Consider the following 17,577-nt stretch of genomic DNA (forward strand, 5'->3'; position numbering starts at 1 on the left):
TTAATGTTAATTAATGCATTTACTAACATGAACAAACAATGAACAATACATCTACTACTGTATTTGTTCATGTTAGTTAGCGCTAGTTAATGAAAATACAGTAGTTCGTTGTTAGTTCATGTTAACTCATGGTGTATTAACTAATGTTAACAAGCATGGACTTGGATGTTAATAATGCATTAGTTAATGTTCAATTATGATTAATAAATGCTGTACATGTGTTGTTCATGTTAGTAAATGCATTAACTAATGAACCTTATTCTAAAGTGTTACCGATATTCTAGTAGAAGTATAAAGTCCTCTTCAATATTAGTCAAAGTGTAAAAGTACATTATTTTGTAAATTTACTTAATTAATAAATAAAATTAAAAGTAAAACTGATAAATGTTTTTTTTACAGGAAAGGTGAATTACCAAAACATGATAATAATAATAACTACACTGACTCATTATAATTGTAAGTGAGTCACGGTGTATTCCAAACAGGATGTATCTTGCGGAGTGAAAACTAGCATGACCACCATATTAAAGCGTAAATAAATAAATAAGACACCGCCTGCAAAATGTAGTCTACTAACCGAGTGTGTTTTGTTAGGGTCAGCTTGCTTTGGAAAAGTGTGACAAAGACATATTTCATTGATAGTCTCGTTAAGATGACTCAGAAGTGCGTACATATTTTAAGTACACCTATTTAAATTATGTAATCAAGTACTTAGTAACTGTCCACCACTGGCTGTGATGGAGTGATGAATGAATGATTGCTCTGACCAGCAGATGGTGCTGTTTGTTACAGATCTCCAGGAGCAGCTCATGGCATGCGCGATACACCATTCTCACCTACCTGCAGATCATGGTTTTCTACAATCTTTTCACTTTCCTCAGCGATGCCAAGGCCGTCTGTGATGTAAGAGCACTGGTGCTACGCCTGCTGGAGGATGAACAACTGGAGGTGTGTGAATGAGCACACACTGATGTACACGCGTGGATATCCAGTGGTTTCACTATTTATATTTGTAGTGAGACAAAATGATGCAGTTCTCAAAAGCCTTGAATGAGACGGCAAAATAATTTCATACTAAATATTATAAATCATCATGGTCTTCTACTAGTGAAATCGTTAACAGCTAAACATTGAAACTTGGAACATCACAATACAAGTCATCTGGTATCCTGTTATTTCATGCTCTCCCTGTGTTGGCATGGGTTTGCTCCAGGTGCTCTGGTTTCCCCCACAGTCCAAAGACATGGTATAGGTGAATTGAATAAACTAAATTGGCCGTCGTGTATGAGTGTCAACACATGACTGTGTGAGTATTTCATAGTATTGGGTTGCAGCTCGAAGTACATTCACTGTGTAAAACATATTCTGGATAAGTTGGCAGTTCATTCCGCCGTGGTGACCCCCGATGAATAAAGGGAACTATGTCAAAGGAAATTGAATGAATGAATGTATCCTGATGATATATTTTACAATATAGTAAATTTTATAGTAATTTTTTGTAAATTCAATCAAATTAATAGTTGTTGACCACATAAAGTATATTTCCTTTTACTTTTTAAAATATATACTCACGTGTGCTCATATTTCTCACTTTATTAAGACCTTCAGGGCTAATGTTTGAGTAAAAATGTAGAAATATCTAATAAATGAATAAAATGTAAAACACTTTTCAAAAGCTATTGATTACAGGTCCAACAAAAAACAACAAAATGTTGATTAAAAAAATGAAAAAAGAGTGCTCACGATTATGTTATACAGATTTTTATCTGCATCTCAGTAATGGAATGTCATGCGCTCAAATAAATTATGAAAAAACATTACCATAAACAATATATTTTGTGACAAAGATGATAGAGCATATTCATTCATTCATTCATTCATTTTTATTTCAGCTTAGTCCCTTTATTAATCTGGGGTCGACAACTGCCAACTTATCCAGCTTATGTTTCAAACTCCACTCAACAATGCCAACTGACCCAGCCGAGGTTTGAACCAGTGACCTTCTTGCTGTGCTGCCCTAGAGCATATTATAAAACAACAGTTTAAAATTTTGTCCTTACATTGTTTCGCCATATTGCACAGCTCTATGTGAAACAATAATACTATAATAACAACACAAAACTTTATTGTCAGATGTGCATCTGAAATATTTCTTGCACTACCGTATGATAAATACTCCCTACAAAGACAAAGAAACGAACCTTATTCAACTCCAAGACAGCTTGATGTACAAAAGACTGTTTTAATTTTACTTTATTAAAACTTGGGACTCTAAATTGACAGTTAGACTTTAATTGTTTAAAAATAAGATTCAACACATGACTAGGGTTCGAAATGATGTTCCTTTTCAGCCTCATGAGGTTCTTGTAATTTGAATAGTCATATATTTTCCCAAGAGGCTTTCCTATAATACAGCGATACATTTTATCAATATTTTATGGACAACTCTTTAACTATGAAGGCCAATTAGCAAAGCATTAGAATAAAAGCAGTCTCACTCACCAATAAATGCAGAATTGTCTATCATTTGACATACCTAGCTGACTTTCCTGTCAAGATGTAGCTGTAAGTATATATACTGTACGTAAATTGTTCTTTCAATAGCATTTTTGACATTTTATTATTAACATTTTAATTATTTTCTAAAATTATTTTACATGAAGCATTGCACTGCAACCATTTCAAGAGGATTTTTTTTTTAATATGGTGCATTTCTGGAATATATCTGACATTATATGTTTATTATATTCCAAGTTAATTCATTCCTTTCATATAATAAATCATTTTTATACACTGTAAAGTTACAATTTAGACTGTATTATCTAAGTAACTGCATCCCTTTTGAGTGTATCATTAGGGCTGCACAATATATTGTTTCAGCATCGATATCGCAATGTGCAGGTCGGCAATAGTCACATCGTAAGGATTTGAAATGTAGTTGGAACTATAGTTGACCAGATTTTACAGTTAGCAACATAGTGGAGTAGTTTCTTATTTATAACCTGAGAGTGAAAGTTTATTATTTGCATGTGTTTTTAAGACCCGACTGTAAGGATTTGAAGCCAATTTAAGACATTTAGGCACAATACATGCAAGGTTTGTTGCTTAAAGATTAATTGTACATTATAAGCACTCACCAGCCACTTTATTAGGTACACCTTACTAGTATCGAGTTGAACCCCTTTTTGCCTTCCAAACTGCCTTAATCCCTCATAGCATAGATTCAGCAAGGCACTGGATATATTTCTCAGAGATTTTGCTCCATAATAACATGATAGCATCACACAGTTGCTGCAGATTTGTCAGATCTCCCGTTCCAATAATCACAGTAGAGCAGCAGTTTTCTGAAAAACTCAGACCAGCCCGTCTGGCATCAACAACCATGCCAAATTCAAAGTCACTTAAATCACCTTTCTTCCTCCTTCTGATGCTCGATCTGAACTGCAGGAGACCCTCTTGACCATGTCTACATGCCTAAGTTCATTGAGTTGCTGCCATGTGATTGTCCGATTACAAATTTGCGTTATCAAGCAGTTGGATTGGAGTACCTAATAAAATGGCCGTTAATTGAAATTATTTACTCAATTAAAACGATGCAGTGCTATTTTTATTATTATACAATGATTATCTTATTTCTGTTTCTGAATACTGTTTGACTTCCCAGAAAATCATAATTTTTTGTTTATTTGCATCTTTTCTCTGTTTAACTTATATTCTATCTATGCAGATACGCTCCCCTACAGAATCATCCCAATCCATCTAAAAATATGAATTATCAGTCATCTAGTCATCTGCGGAAATTGCATTTATATGGCAATATACTGCATATCGCAGTCAATGAAAATATTGCAATGTCACTTTTTTCCAATATTGTGCAGCCATTCTAGAAAGTCTGGACAAACCAGCACAGAAGTATTTTAAACTTTGATTTTTATACTCAGATTTCTGCATATTTAATTCAGTTTCCCCTCTGCTGAGTGAATTAATCCTGTTCTCTGTTCAAAATGATCATCTACAGTATATCTGAAGTCTTACACAGTCACATCTAAACAGAAGCAGCTAATAATAAGCATGACCCCCTGTTCGTCCGTGTGTTGGAGTATAAATCGCTAAGGTTAAACGTGTCGAATAAGTGTGACGTAAGGCGTTATGGCCAAAGTGTCTCTTTTCAGTGATGTAGCACTCTCTTGCTTTTCTTTATTCTCATTCTCCATCCGTCTATCCCTCTTCTATCCCGCTGTTACCATAGCAACTGTTTCCATGGTGACAGATATTCAAATTTTTCCAAGAGGAGAGGACGGCACACAGATTGAAGAGGCTAAAGGGGGAAGAGAATAGGGTTATGAGTGGAGGAAACGCCACCTTTTAATACAGACTGTTCAAATCATGGCACTATTGATGTTGCATATAAGCCTCGCTCTGCTGATGTAACGCAGCCAGGCGCTTGGTTTAGTTTTAGCCCATCAGAACGTCACTATAACTGTGTCTCAAGGTCAAGGATCACAGGCCAAGATTTGGAGGTTGTCATAATAATAGCTGTCGTTTCTTAGTCAGTCCAAATGCTTGTCCTGAATGCTCATAAACATGGACCGGGAATTGTCATTGCTGAGTCTGCTTTTTAGGGCTGGCTGTGCAGTTTCCTTTATTTTGTCATTCAAAACATCACAATAAATTGTAATGCAGAACGAAATTACGTTGCATCAGAGCCAACAAGAACATAAAAAAACATCACTATGCAAATACTATAAAATCCTAACATAATAAATAAGCTTTTAGAATTTCATAAATATATAAAAATATAGGTGTATAAAATATAACCCAATAAAAAAATTGGTATATGATATGGTATTATTCAAAAGTCTTATAATGACAGGATAAAAACTATCATGAAACCGCACTGATTTCTCCTCAGGCTTCTGTAACGCCTACCTGATGGCATGAGTGTGAGCAGACTATGGCCAGGGTGGGTTGGATCCCTTAAAATGCTATTTGCCCTAGACCAGGGGTGGCCAACCCGGTTACTGGAGAGCCACCTTCCTGCAGATTTCAGTTGCTACCCATATTAAACACACCTGAACCAATTAATTAGGACCTAAACACCACGTGATAATTAAAGGCAGGTGTGTTTGATATGGGTTGCAACTGAAATCTCCAGGAAGGTGGCTCACCAGGAGCAGGGTTGGCCACCCCTGCCCTAGACAGACAATGTCGTTGATACAGTTCCTCGATAAATGTCATTTTGACTCCAAAAGACCTTTCATCTTTGTTTTGTTTTTTAGATAATTTCTCAGGTATTATATTCATTTAATAATAATAATAATAATTCCTTACATTTATATAGCGCTTTTCTGGGCACTCAAATTTCTGCAGCATCCACCTTGATGACGCGACGGCAGTTTTAAAGTCACTATTGCCGAACATTCATCTGAGGCAGCACATTTGTTATGTGATGTTCCCCAGGGATCTATTTTAACCCCTATACTTTTCTCCTTATAAACTCTATCTTTAGAAAACATATGGTTATGGGCTGTTCACTGTTATGGGCTAGAGACTCTTATGTTATGCTTGTCGGATGTGAAAGCTTGGTTGTCTTTGAACTTTCTGGAGTTTGATGAGATTAAAACTGAAATAATTCTGTTCAACCCGTCAAACTCTTCTAGAGCACCTATAGTTAATGTTGAAAAATCAAGTTTTTCAATGAAGCCCTGGTTGAAAATCTGGGTGTTATTCAGGATGATGGCTTGAGCTTTGACAAACAGATAAATGCAGTGGTCAAATCCTGCTTTCAGCTTCGACTCATAAAAACAGTCAAATCTATTCTATCTAGAAAAAAATGTGAAAAAATAATTCATGCTTTTATTACCACTAGGTTAGACTATTGTAACTCACTATACTTTGGGATTAGTTAGACAACCTTATCTTATTTAAAATTAGTTCAAATTGCTGCTGCAAGGTTTTTTACAGGTATTAAGAAACATGACCACATTACACCAGTCTTACACTCTTTGCACTGGTTGGCTGTGCACTATCGAATCACTTTTAAAATTCTTTTCTTGGTTTTTAAATCCCTGAATGGCTTGGCACCTTCTTATCTGTCAGACATGTTGACTGAGCATCAGCCTGGTTGGTCTCTTCAGTCATCTAAACAGAGATTATTATGTAATCCCTAAATCGAGGCTGAAATGCAGGAGTGACTGTGCTTTCGCAGTAGCTGGTCCTAGGTTGTGGAATGCCCTGCCCCTCTGTATTAGATCTGTTTCATCTCTGTCTGTTTTTAAATCTAGGTTGAAAACGTACCTTTTTGATTTGGCATTTTAACAATGGAAATTGTCCAATATAGCTATAATTTGATATTTTTCTTTGTTGTGATGTGAATTGTGCAGCATATTGGTCAACCACTGGTTGTATTTAATAGTGCTACAGTATATAAATAAAATTGACAGTGTTATCTTACATTTGATTGAATTTCGATCAACTTCAATACAGTTGAAAACCAAAAAGGCTTCTGTATTTCATTTTTATTTTGGTCCTGTTGTTTTCATCGGTGCTTTAATTTATTATATTTTGTATATTTTATGCAGATGGACAAATCATTTCAATCAATACAAAATTAGGAATTCTTAAAAATCTTTGGAAAATGTATTTACATTTCAATATATATTGCAGAAAAACTAAATACTGCAATGTCAGTTTTTTCCAATGTCATGCAGCTGTAATATACAATACCCTTCACTAATTTTAGCTCTCCTGGTAAATATGAGGAAATTGGATGTTTTCTTTACAATATTAACAAAGAAGACTTAGAAAAATGTAAGGCGTTTTTTTTATGTTGGATCATAGTTTTAAGGCTTTTCTTTTGATGTTGGATCATAGTTTTAATGCTTTTTTGATGTTGGATCATAGTTTTGCTGACTTTCCGACCAAGCTAAGCACCAGTATTAGCGTTAGTTCACTAGTTGTTCAACACATCCTTTTACAGTAGGTAATAAGCTCTGAGATTACATATTGAGCCATTTTTTTCTCTGCTTTAGAACATCATGTTTTGTTTTGTGATTCAGATTGTACCGTTCTGCTTTTAGATAAAGTTCTGGTACTTGTTTTTTTCAGACTGTGTGGTTTTGTTTATTTCAAAAAAAGTTCTGACATGAAAGAAAGCATCTGTCCCTACTCTGCGCCCTCTTGCGCTTTAGAAAACTGAAAAGAGAAACCATTTGAACCTTTGACTGCAAGATTCTAGCCTGAACTGTAACCGTTTTTGTAATATTTTTTTCCTGCTCTCTCTCTCTCTCTCTCTCTCTCTCTGTCTCTCTTTCTGTGTTTTTAGGTGAGAGAGATGGCTGCCACCACTCTAAGTGGATTTCTGCAGTGTAATTTTCTGAGCATTGATGAGCCCATGCAGGCCCATTTTGAGTCCCTGAGCAAGACCCGTCTGCCCAAACGCAAGAGGAGAGAGCTGGGCTCAGTGGTGGACACCATCCCTTCAGCTGGTAATGAACACACTGACATTCACTGCATATCAACTACTATTAATCTGGAGTTTATTTCATGTTATAAAATAAGTACTCGATCATGACATTCCACAACTTTTCTTTCTTATAACATTAAAGAATGTTTTTTATTTAAAGTTAGTTATTTAAAGTTAGTTCACCCAGAAATTAAAATTTCCTAATTTCTTTTTCTTTTATTGTTCCAATCCGCCGAGACCTTCATTTATCTTTGTGAACACAAATGAAGATATTTTAGATGAAATCTGAGAGTTCCCTCATCCACCATAGACAGCAATGGTCCCGACGTGTTCAAAGTCCAGAAAATGACCAAAAGCATCTTCAAAACAGACCATTTACCTTTAGTGGTTTAATATTTCAGAATGTTATCACACTACGTGTATACTTTGTGTGCACATACAAACAAAAATAACCACTTTGTCCAACAGTTTCTTCTCCTCAGTGTCAGTATAGGGTGCGCATTCATAAGAATGCTGTGCTCTTTATGCGGGCTATGCTCATTCTTCATAAGAGAACAGATTAGAGTGATTTCGAATTAATCACTAAAGGACATGGACGGTTTTGAGGAACGACCTTTCTGGGCATTGAATAAGCCGGGACTATTGAAAAAGGATGGGAGTTCTCAGATTTCATCTAAAATATCTTAATTTGTGTTTCAAAGAAGTATAAAGGTCTCGGAGGTTTGTAACAACATGCAGTGCATGCGGAAAGTATTCATAGTGCTTATGTTACAGCCTTATTCCAAAATGGATTCAATTAATTTATTTTTTCAAAATTCGACACCCAATACCCCATAATGACAATGTGAAAAAATATTTTTTGAAATTGTTGCAAATTCATCAAAAATAAAAAAACTTGAAAAATCACATGTACATAAGTACATGACTCCAGGGTTCTTCTGTGAGGAGAGGAGAACCTTAGAGAAGGACAATCATCTGTACAGTAATCCACCAATCAGGCCTGTATGATAGAGTGACCAGACGGAAGACACTCCCTGCCTGGAATTTGCCAAAAGGCATCTGAAGAACTCTCAGACCACAAGAAACAAAATTCTCTGGTCTGATGAGACTAAAATTGAACTCTCTAAGTGAATGCCAGTTGTTATGTTTGGAGAAAACCAGGCACCGCTTATCACCAGGCTAATACCATCCTTACAGTGAAGCATGGTGGTGGCAGCATCTCGTGTGGAGATGTTTTTCACCAACAGCAACTTGAAGACTAGTCAGTTTAGAGGAAAAGATGAATGCAGCAATGTACAGAGACATCCTGAATGAAAACCTACTTCAGAGTGCTCTTGACCTCAGACTGGGGCGACGGTTCATCTTCCAGCAGAACAATGATATCAATGGAGCGGCTTCACAACTCGGTCGAATGTCCTTGAGTGGCCCAACCAGAGCCCAGACCTAAATCCTATTGAACATTTCTGGAGAGATCTGAAAACGGCTGAACACTATCGCTTCCCATCCAACCTGATAGAGCTTGAGATTTTCTGCAAAGAGGAATGGGTAAAAATTCCCAAATACAGGTGTGCCAAGCTTGTGGCATCATATTCAAAAAGGCTGAAATTGCTGCCAAAGGTTCATCAACAAAGCATTAAACAAAGAACTGTGAATAATGATGTACATGTGATTTTTCAGCTTTTTTATTTTTTATAAATTTGCAACAATTTTAAAAAATCTTTTTTTCACATTGTCATTATGGGGTATTGTGTGTAGAATCTTGAGGAAAAAATTGTATTTAACCCATTTTGGAATATGGCTGTAGCATAAAAAATGTGGAAAAAGTGAAGCGTTATTATTACTTTCCATATGCACTGTAAGGTTGAGTAATTATTAACATAATTTTCATTTTGGGGTCAATAGATTTAAATAAATGTTGTTTATACCAAATTCAACAGTTATTTTCTGTTTGATTTATATTTGTTTCATTCATTCTTTTTTATCTAAATATGTAAGAAATTGACTTTAAAAATGTAAAGGATTGCTTCTAGAGTGAGTAAACCTCTTCAAACGTTGACTACTATATATTTTTTATACATTTTAACATTTTGTATAGACCCCAATTGCTTATTTTTTCAGAATGAAAATTGAACAGTGTTTGTTTTGTCTCTCAGCAGTGCAATTTTTCTCTGCAAGTTTCTAGTCGGGTGCATCCAGAAAATATGGCTGTCCAATTTTAGCTACTTATTTTTGCACATTCACACAGACGAAGTTGCCTCATCCAGTATCCATTCACACACCTCATTAAAAACATGACTCTGTTTGTTTTTCCTGTGTGTGCAGATCTGGTGCGGCGTCACGCAGGTGTTTTAGGTCTGAGTGCCTGCATTCTGTCCAGCCCGTATGATGTGCCCACCTGGATGCCCCAGATCCTCATGGACCTGAGTGCCCATCTCAATGACACACAGCCTATAGAGGTAGAGCGCTCGCCGTCCTCCATGTGCTACATCAGATCAGCAGATTGCAGTTGATCTAACATATTTGCCGTGTCTCTAGATGACTGTGAAGAAAACCCTGTCGGATTTCCGTCGCACTCATCATGATAACTGGCAGGAGCACAAGCAGAAGTTCACAGATGACCAGCTGCTGGTGCTCACAGATCTGCTCGTCTCACCCTGTTACTATGCTTAGGTCTGTCTATCACACACACAGAGACAAGCACACACACACACTGGCTCACTTGCAAGATCGAGTTTATTACATTAAATATTATTCTTAGTCATCTCAGACACCATCTTTGGATGATTTTGATGCTTTATGGTATGATGCAGTAAAAGCTGCTTATGTGAGGTGTGAATCTTCACTAGACAGCTAATTCAATTACAATCATGGGTTATGATTTGATTATAAAATGATTCACAGCGCACATTCTATTCATAAGAATTAGCCTAAAATAGCTAATTTCTATAGTGTGTACGTGTGTTTGTAAAGATATGTATATTAGGGATGCACGATATATTGGCAGCCATAATGTTATTGGCTGATAAATATTATTGTTATCGATCAGATATTACAATTAGGCCGATATCTGTAAGCTGATGGATTACGTAATTGTACAGAACTGCCTGCCTCATGCATGCGAGGGACCTTGTTCAGACTTGTCTGCTGCATAGACATAAAGTTTCCACTTTGGCTACACTATGACAGAGCTTTCCTCTCATTGTTTATTTCTTCAAAGTCCGTCCTTTCTTTGTGTACTATTGCTGTGCGTTAAAAAGTCAGTAATAACCATATTCCTTCTCTTTGTAGATATGTTTGATAGATTGTCATTGTGTATTTTAGTTTAAATCACCTCAGGAAAAATATTACACGTCCTACATGCAGAGATGTACACGTCCTAAACAGCTAGTTGAGTTGTTTGTACTCTAAAATGATTATTTGTTCTTATCGGCGCATTGCCTTGCATGTATTGTTGATGTAGCCTAAGATTGTATTCAGTTAGATAGGCATATATTTAGGACGTCATACTTATCTGACAGAACCTTCACAGTGCTGCTCTGTTTATTGAATGTGTTATTAAACATATTTGGGTGTGCACCGGGGCACAGCAGTGTTGTGCAAGTTTTAATGTTCATTTTAAAAATAACTTCTGAAATTTAACTTCTAAAAACTGATTTTAACTTATTTAATCATCAGCCTCATTTGCATTTCGTTGTATCTTGGAAAATAAGCCAAATCAATGCTAAATTATGTGCTGAGAATGATTTAAAACATAACATGATGCAACAGTGTGGAAATCATTTATTTTTGGCTTGCTGATTTATGTGAAATCGTGTATATAGTTCTATATAACCACCTTGCCATTTTGAAATTATTGAGTAGGCTAGTCCACTGTAAAAAAAAAAAAAAAATAGAACATTTTAAAGTTTTTATATTTATCAGCCTATATATTGTCTGTAGACTGCCTCCAAATCTAGAGTTATTGGTTATCGACATCGGCCCAAAAATCCATATCGGTGCATCCCTAATGTATGTATGTACTTACAGTTGAAGTCAGAATTATTAGACCCCCTGTTTTTTTTTCCATAATTTCTGTGTAACGGAGAGAAGATTTTTTTTCAACACATTTCTAAACATATTAGTTTGAATAACTCATTTCTAATAACTAATTTATTTAATCTTTGCCATGATGACAGTATATAAAATTTTCTAGATATTTTTCAAGACACTTCTATACAGCTTAAAGTGACATTTAAAGGCTCAACTAGGTTAATTAGGTTAACTAGGCAGGTTAGGGTAATTAGGCAAGTTATTGGATAGTGATGGTTTGTTCTGTAGATTATCGAAAAAATATATAGCTTAAAGGGGCTAATAATTTTGACCTTAAAATGGTTTTTAAAAAACTTAAAACTGCTTTTATTCTAGCCGAAATAAAACAAATAAGTCTGGGAATGGAATTTCTCCAGAAGAAAAAATATTATCAGACATACTGTGAAAATTTCCTTTTAATTTCCTTTTTACATGTACAAAGTCAAGCCCAAAATTATTAATACCCCTGGCAATTCTGACTTAAAGTTTTTGTTTAAATGTAAATAAAACTTCAATATTTTTCCATAATGATGCCTCCTGTACATAATCTTATTATATTCTGAGCGAAGCTTTTGTCATTTCCGGTCATTTAAAAAAAAAAAAAAGTCCAGAAGTATGAAGAATTTCAGGCTTAAAGTTATATTAATAAAGAATATTAATAATTTGTATACATTTTTAAATTTTATCATTTTACTTTCTTTTTTTTTTTTACTTTTTCTAATACATTAAATTTTTTATGCACTGATAATATCCAAATTGTTCACATTTGCACTACAATTAGCATAATAAGGGTTGTGTTCCACATTTTTTCTGGATAATACAGTAATATTTCATACTATTTTCTAATGATTGTTTCTGTTCTGTTTTTCAGAAAGATGTCACTTCCTGGTGAAGGGAAAGTGTTTCTTAATTGTCTAACAGCTTGAAACTTGAATTTTTGTTTGCTCTGAGTGGTTGTTTTTAAAGGATTTAAACGATATTGTAGTCATCTAGTTATAAGATAACTAGAATCTTTTGCTGAAGTTTGTTTTTAAAATTCTGAATACACTTAATATTTAAGGGGAACCTATTGCAGGTATGGCTGTCCTGCATCTGTAATCTTCTTGTACAGTTTTGTGCGCGTGTGTGTGTGTGTGTGGGGGTGGGGGGGTGAGTGCAAAATTGTTTAATATAGTCCATTATAAAGCAGTTTTCTGCACTGCTTTGCATATTTATTGTAATGCTTGCATTTTACAGATTTAGGGTTAATCCATTTGTAATGTTAATAAATGTTACATATGTGTGAGGTAAAAGAACTATTTTCTTTTTCTTTTCTTTTTTTTAATAGCACTTTATATTTTACCCTCTTTCAGACAGACTGTGTGCGTCTTGAACAGTTATGTAAGCCTACATAAATGAATAAGTGTGAGAAAATATCTCATTGGATGCTGTTACAAAATACTAGTGCTCTGTAAACCCATGAGATCTTAACTTCTAACTTCTGCACTTCATGCTTTTATTTCTTTATTCATATTTTTGCAGTCAACAAATTATTTATTCATCTATTTTTATTAATACCTGCTCTGTCTTACCACTTTATGCAGTCTTTGCATTTAGTGTTTGCATTTTTCATTTTTATTTTTGCATTAAGCCAAGTGTTTTCATAACCTGATATCAGAAGGCTTCTCAGTAACGCTGTTTAGAATTTGCAGATTTTGCATTTTAAAACGCAGACATGCATTACAGAGTGTCGCTGGTTTAACCTGTTTTGCTTTTGCTGATGAAGCTTTCATAAGTATATTCATGCTGTGAGTCATGTCAGAAGCCAATGTACTGTTTGGTAAACTGTTGGACAGTATTGAAATGCTTATAAATCAATAACTGATTATTGGTTTTGTTTTCCTTAAAATGTCTTTTACAAATATTTGATGTCAACAGATGTTTGTAATAAAGTGTGACAAAGTATGAAGAGTACTTTCTTGACTTTTTTTCCCCAATACATAGTTATTTCTGTTAAAACAAAACCTTTACTCTAATAATCCGTCATATTTGATGGAGATATATCTTATAAACAAAATCCTAATGACAAAATCTTGTTGATAGATAGATAGATAGATAGATAGATAGATAGATAGATAGATAGATAGATAGATAGATAGATAGATAGATAGATAGATAGATAGATAGATAGATGGATAGATAGATGGATGGATGGATGGATGGATGGATGGATGGATGGATGGACGGACGGACGGACGGACGGACGGACGGACGGACGGACGGACGGACGGACGGACGGATGGATGGATGTTGCAGTTACTAAAATAAATACATATAAAGTTATATATATATATATATATATATATATATATATATATATATATATATATATATATATATATTAATATATATATATATATAATTTAGCTGTAACATTACGTAAGCTATATATATATATATATATATATATATATATATATATATATATATATATATATATATATATATATATATACATATACACATATACACACACACACACACACACACATACACACATACACTCTTTGTGCTTTGAGTGAGCGTCCTGTTCTCACGGGCACGCGCTTGCTGTCCATTCACGGGCTTCAATATGATTCCAGTGAGGCGCGCCCACTCTCTTTCTGCGCATTAAATTCACTGTTTTCCTTAATCTCGTCCTATGCTGTGATGCTTTTTCTCGAAAATGGGATGCTTGTAACGTTCGTGCACTTTGAAGATTCGTACAAATGAAGAAAACGCGACGTCGTAAAAAATGGCACACGGAGAGAATCGATGGTAAGAAAAATCCTCCTTTTTTCGGCAAGCGGAGATATAAAGCCGCAGGGTTGGTAAAGGCGAATGTGTGTGTTAGAATTAACAATGTATTAGACGTTTTTATCACGTTTGTTTGTATTTTGCATGCGACTTGTAGTGCATATCCTTTCAAATATGTCGGTTGAATGCATTTGGACACGATTTTATAGTCGGCGCACATTCACCTGCAGTAAATACAATTCTAACAGAGGATAAGAAAAGCCCTCAGATACTATGCAGATTGTTGCAGGCGTGTATTCATCTTGAGATGTGGATGACGGGAGCGCGCAGAGGAGATAATGTACAATAGTCTTCGTGATGCTGAAGAAAATCCTAATCATTTGTGCATCATGTGATGTTAATGGTATCATTAATGACTCTAAAGCCATTGTCATTTGTTATGTTCATTAATTGAGATTACCTTATCTAACTCAAAGCTGCATTATGTTGTCTATTACTAATCAATATTTCTTCTTCCCTTGTGTCCTTGCAGCAATCCAGAGGGTCTGCCATGAACCAGCAGCACAATGGGAGTATTAGCTCGCTTTTGGGTGACCTAAAGGCAAGATGGGCAACACTCTGAGGCTGTAAGCATCTCCATGTGTACCATGAACAGCACTGCCTGGCCTTTGGACCTGGCTGAGTTTGCAAAACCTCGGGGATTCAACAGCTCCCAGAGCCAGTCTGCTTCGGCAGGCGGCTGGGCCTTGATCCACACAGCCACCTTGGCCTCATGCTCCCTTTTGTTGGTCCTCATTTTTTGCCTTGGCTCTTATGGAAACTTGGTAGTCTTCTTGTCCTTCTTCGACCCAGCGTTCCGTAAGTTCCGCACCAACTTTGACTTCATGATCCTCAACCTGTCCTTCTGTGACCTGTTCATCTGCTGTGTCACTGCCCCCATGTTTGCACTGGTGCTCTTTCTGGACGCTGGAGACAATAATGGTGGAGTGTCCAAGGGCTTCTGCTTTGCCTTCCACCTCACAAGCTCGGGCTTCATTATTATGTCTCTTGAAACGGTGGCTGTGATCGCCCTACATCGCCTTCGAATGGTTTTGGGTCAGCAACCCAACCGTACAGCTTCGTTCCCCTGTACTCTGGCGCTCACGGCACTGTTATGGACATCCAGTTTTACACTGGCGGCTTTGGTCACTTTGCGAGCGTATCCCAGAAGCTCTGGACCTTGTTTGCCCCACTTTGGTCTTACCGGCAACAAGGCCAAGGTGGTGCTGTATGTATACATTGCGGACTTTGCTTTCTGTGTAGGTGTGGTGTCCATCTCTTATCTTATGATCGCTCAGGCATTGAGGAAGAACGCGCAGGTACGCAAGTGCCCCATTATTACAGTTGACGCAACACGTCCACCTGCCTCTCATCCGCCACTAATTGCTGCTGGGTTTGAGGGTATGCAGTGTACAGTGCAAGTGCCCTCACTGTACCGCAACCAAACCTACAACAAGCTTCAGCACGTCCAGACGCACTCCTTCACCAGAAGAACCAACCAGCCCCTTGTCCCCGGAGCCGCCACTGGTGCAACCTGCTGCCAGTTGGTCACCTCCGTTAACTTGGCCACGGCCAAGGATTCAAAGGCTGTAGTGACTTGTGTAGTGATTGTTATCTCCGTGTTGTTGTGTTGTCTACCACTAGGTATATCCTTAGCACAGGATATGGTGTCACCAGAGAGCAGCTTCGTCCACTACCAGTTTGAGCTCTGTGGGTTCGCCCTGATCTTCCTAAAGTCTGGAATCAACCCGTTTGTTTATTCGCGCAACAGCGCAGGTCTCCGTCGCCGTGTGCTCTGCTGCCTCCAGTGGTTGACCTTGGGCTTCTTGTGCTGCAAGCACAAAACACGGCTGCACGCAATGGGCAAGGGAAGTCTGGAAGTCAACCGCAACAAGTCCTCTCACCACGAGACTAACTCTGCGTACATGCTCTCACCGAAGCCCCAGAGGAGGCTGGTGGACCAGGCTTGTGGACCCAGTCACTCTCGGGACAGCATGCCTAGTCCATGTGCCACTGCTGGACGCAAACCCCGACCCCCGAGCACATCCACACCCATCAACACTCGCATAGAGCCCTACTACAGCATTTATAACAGCAGTCCGTCAGCAGGGCCGAGCTCCCCTAACAGCCTTCAGCCGGTCAACTCTCAAACCACACCATTTGCCAAAAGCTACGTGGCTATGCACTACCACATCCACCAGGAGACGCTCCAGGACTTTGACAGCACCTCAGCCCATCAGATCCCCATCCCATCAGTCTGAGCCCCAAAATCTCACACTGCGTTCCAAAAAGCATACATCGCCCTACTAAGGACACTTTGAAGTGAAAACAAACATGGCCGCCATATTGACATGTAATTCCAAACTGAAGTGCTCAAAACTGGCCACTTCAAAGGACTCTTTGGAATGAAATATTTTGAAGGATACAACTTATAGACCGTGAGCAGGGAAGTTGTTTGGTGTCAGACAATGTTTAGTTCAGAGGGGCTCATTCCTATGCCCTAATCTCTTCAGAGGGACACTCAGAAGGGATTTGGGCATCAGTAGGAGACCTTCTGAGTGTCATATTAGATGCTCGGCAAGGAGAGCATTAGCGGTGTTTGCTTGTGGTTTGCTAATGGTGTTTTGCTGAAAGACAATGTGCATCGAGAATCAAATAAAAACAACATGGGACAAACCTAAAATTCACTTTGCGCAGATTGTGACTTTGGATGATTTATGGACTGAAGGATGTTCTATTTTTACATTAACATGGCATTTTCATGTAATAGTCTTCACTTCAGATTATGTATTTGTGAAACATCCTACATTTTATATATGAACTTATTAAATGTTTTGCAAGTGTAGTTGGACACCATCTCTTTCATTTGAAAACATATTGACTTTATTCTCTTTTCTTTTAGGTATTCACTTCCGAGTATTAATATGGATGAATTCTTTTTTTAATATACAAGCATTCAAGCTTTTCTGTGAATTAGTTCATATTCACATAAGGGACAATGGCACCACCTAGTGCAGGAAAATGGAGCCTTTAGGCCAATTCGTATTGCTTGGCACAGGCAGTTTATTTCTCATTATAATGATGAAAAATGTTACACCCAAGACAATTTCATTAAATGCTTAATTATGAAGAGATGGGATTTTCTTATACCCTGGAAAAACAAATATTTCTTTGTATTTATTTCTTGTTTTCTAATTCATAATGCACATTCTACACTAGAGCCCTGCATT

The 17,577-nt window shown here is 36.9% G+C and overlaps 2 protein-coding genes across 3 annotated transcripts in view; both read left to right on the forward strand.

Moving 5' to 3' along the window:
• The window catches only part of psme4a (proteasome activator subunit 4a), a 55,274-nt gene extending 41,797 nt beyond the window's left edge, over positions 1–13,477 (forward strand). Inside the window, exons 43-47 of one of the 2 annotated variants that reach the window (XM_087278578.1) lie at positions 793–948; positions 7,325–7,487; positions 9,788–9,921; positions 10,001–10,135; positions 12,405–13,477. In XM_087278578.1, the coding sequence (XP_087134704.1) occupies positions 793–948; positions 7,325–7,487; positions 9,788–9,921; positions 10,001–10,135 (588 nt within the window). In that variant the 3' untranslated portion in view covers positions 12,405–13,477. The remainder of the gene's footprint in view (positions 1–792; positions 949–7,324; positions 7,488–9,787; positions 9,922–10,000; positions 10,136–12,404) is intronic. The other variant, NM_001423996.1, reaches the window with a different exon arrangement.
• A 651-nt stretch (positions 13,478–14,128) lies between these two features.
• Positions 14,129–17,192, forward strand: gpr75 (G protein-coupled receptor 75). The gene is made up of 2 exons (XM_087279653.1): positions 14,129–14,329; positions 14,841–17,192. The coding sequence occupies exon 2, from the start codon at positions 14,947–14,949 to the stop codon at positions 16,606–16,608; it is 1,662 nt and encodes a 553-aa protein (XP_087135779.1). The 5' UTR covers positions 14,129–14,329; positions 14,841–14,946; the 3' UTR covers positions 16,609–17,192.
• The last annotated feature ends 385 nt before the right edge of the window (positions 17,193–17,577 follow it).

Source organism: Danio rerio, chromosome 13, assembly GCF_052040795.2.
Source record: "Danio rerio strain M-AB ecotype USA chromosome 13, GRCz13ab, whole genome shotgun sequence".
NCBI lineage: Eukaryota > Metazoa > Chordata > Actinopteri > Cypriniformes > Danionidae > Danio > Danio rerio.

Coding starts and splice junctions, on each gene's coding strand:
- gpr75 (XM_087279653.1), top strand. CDS start 14,947: ATGTGTACCATGAACAGCACTGCCTGGCCTTTGGACCTGGCTGAGTTT.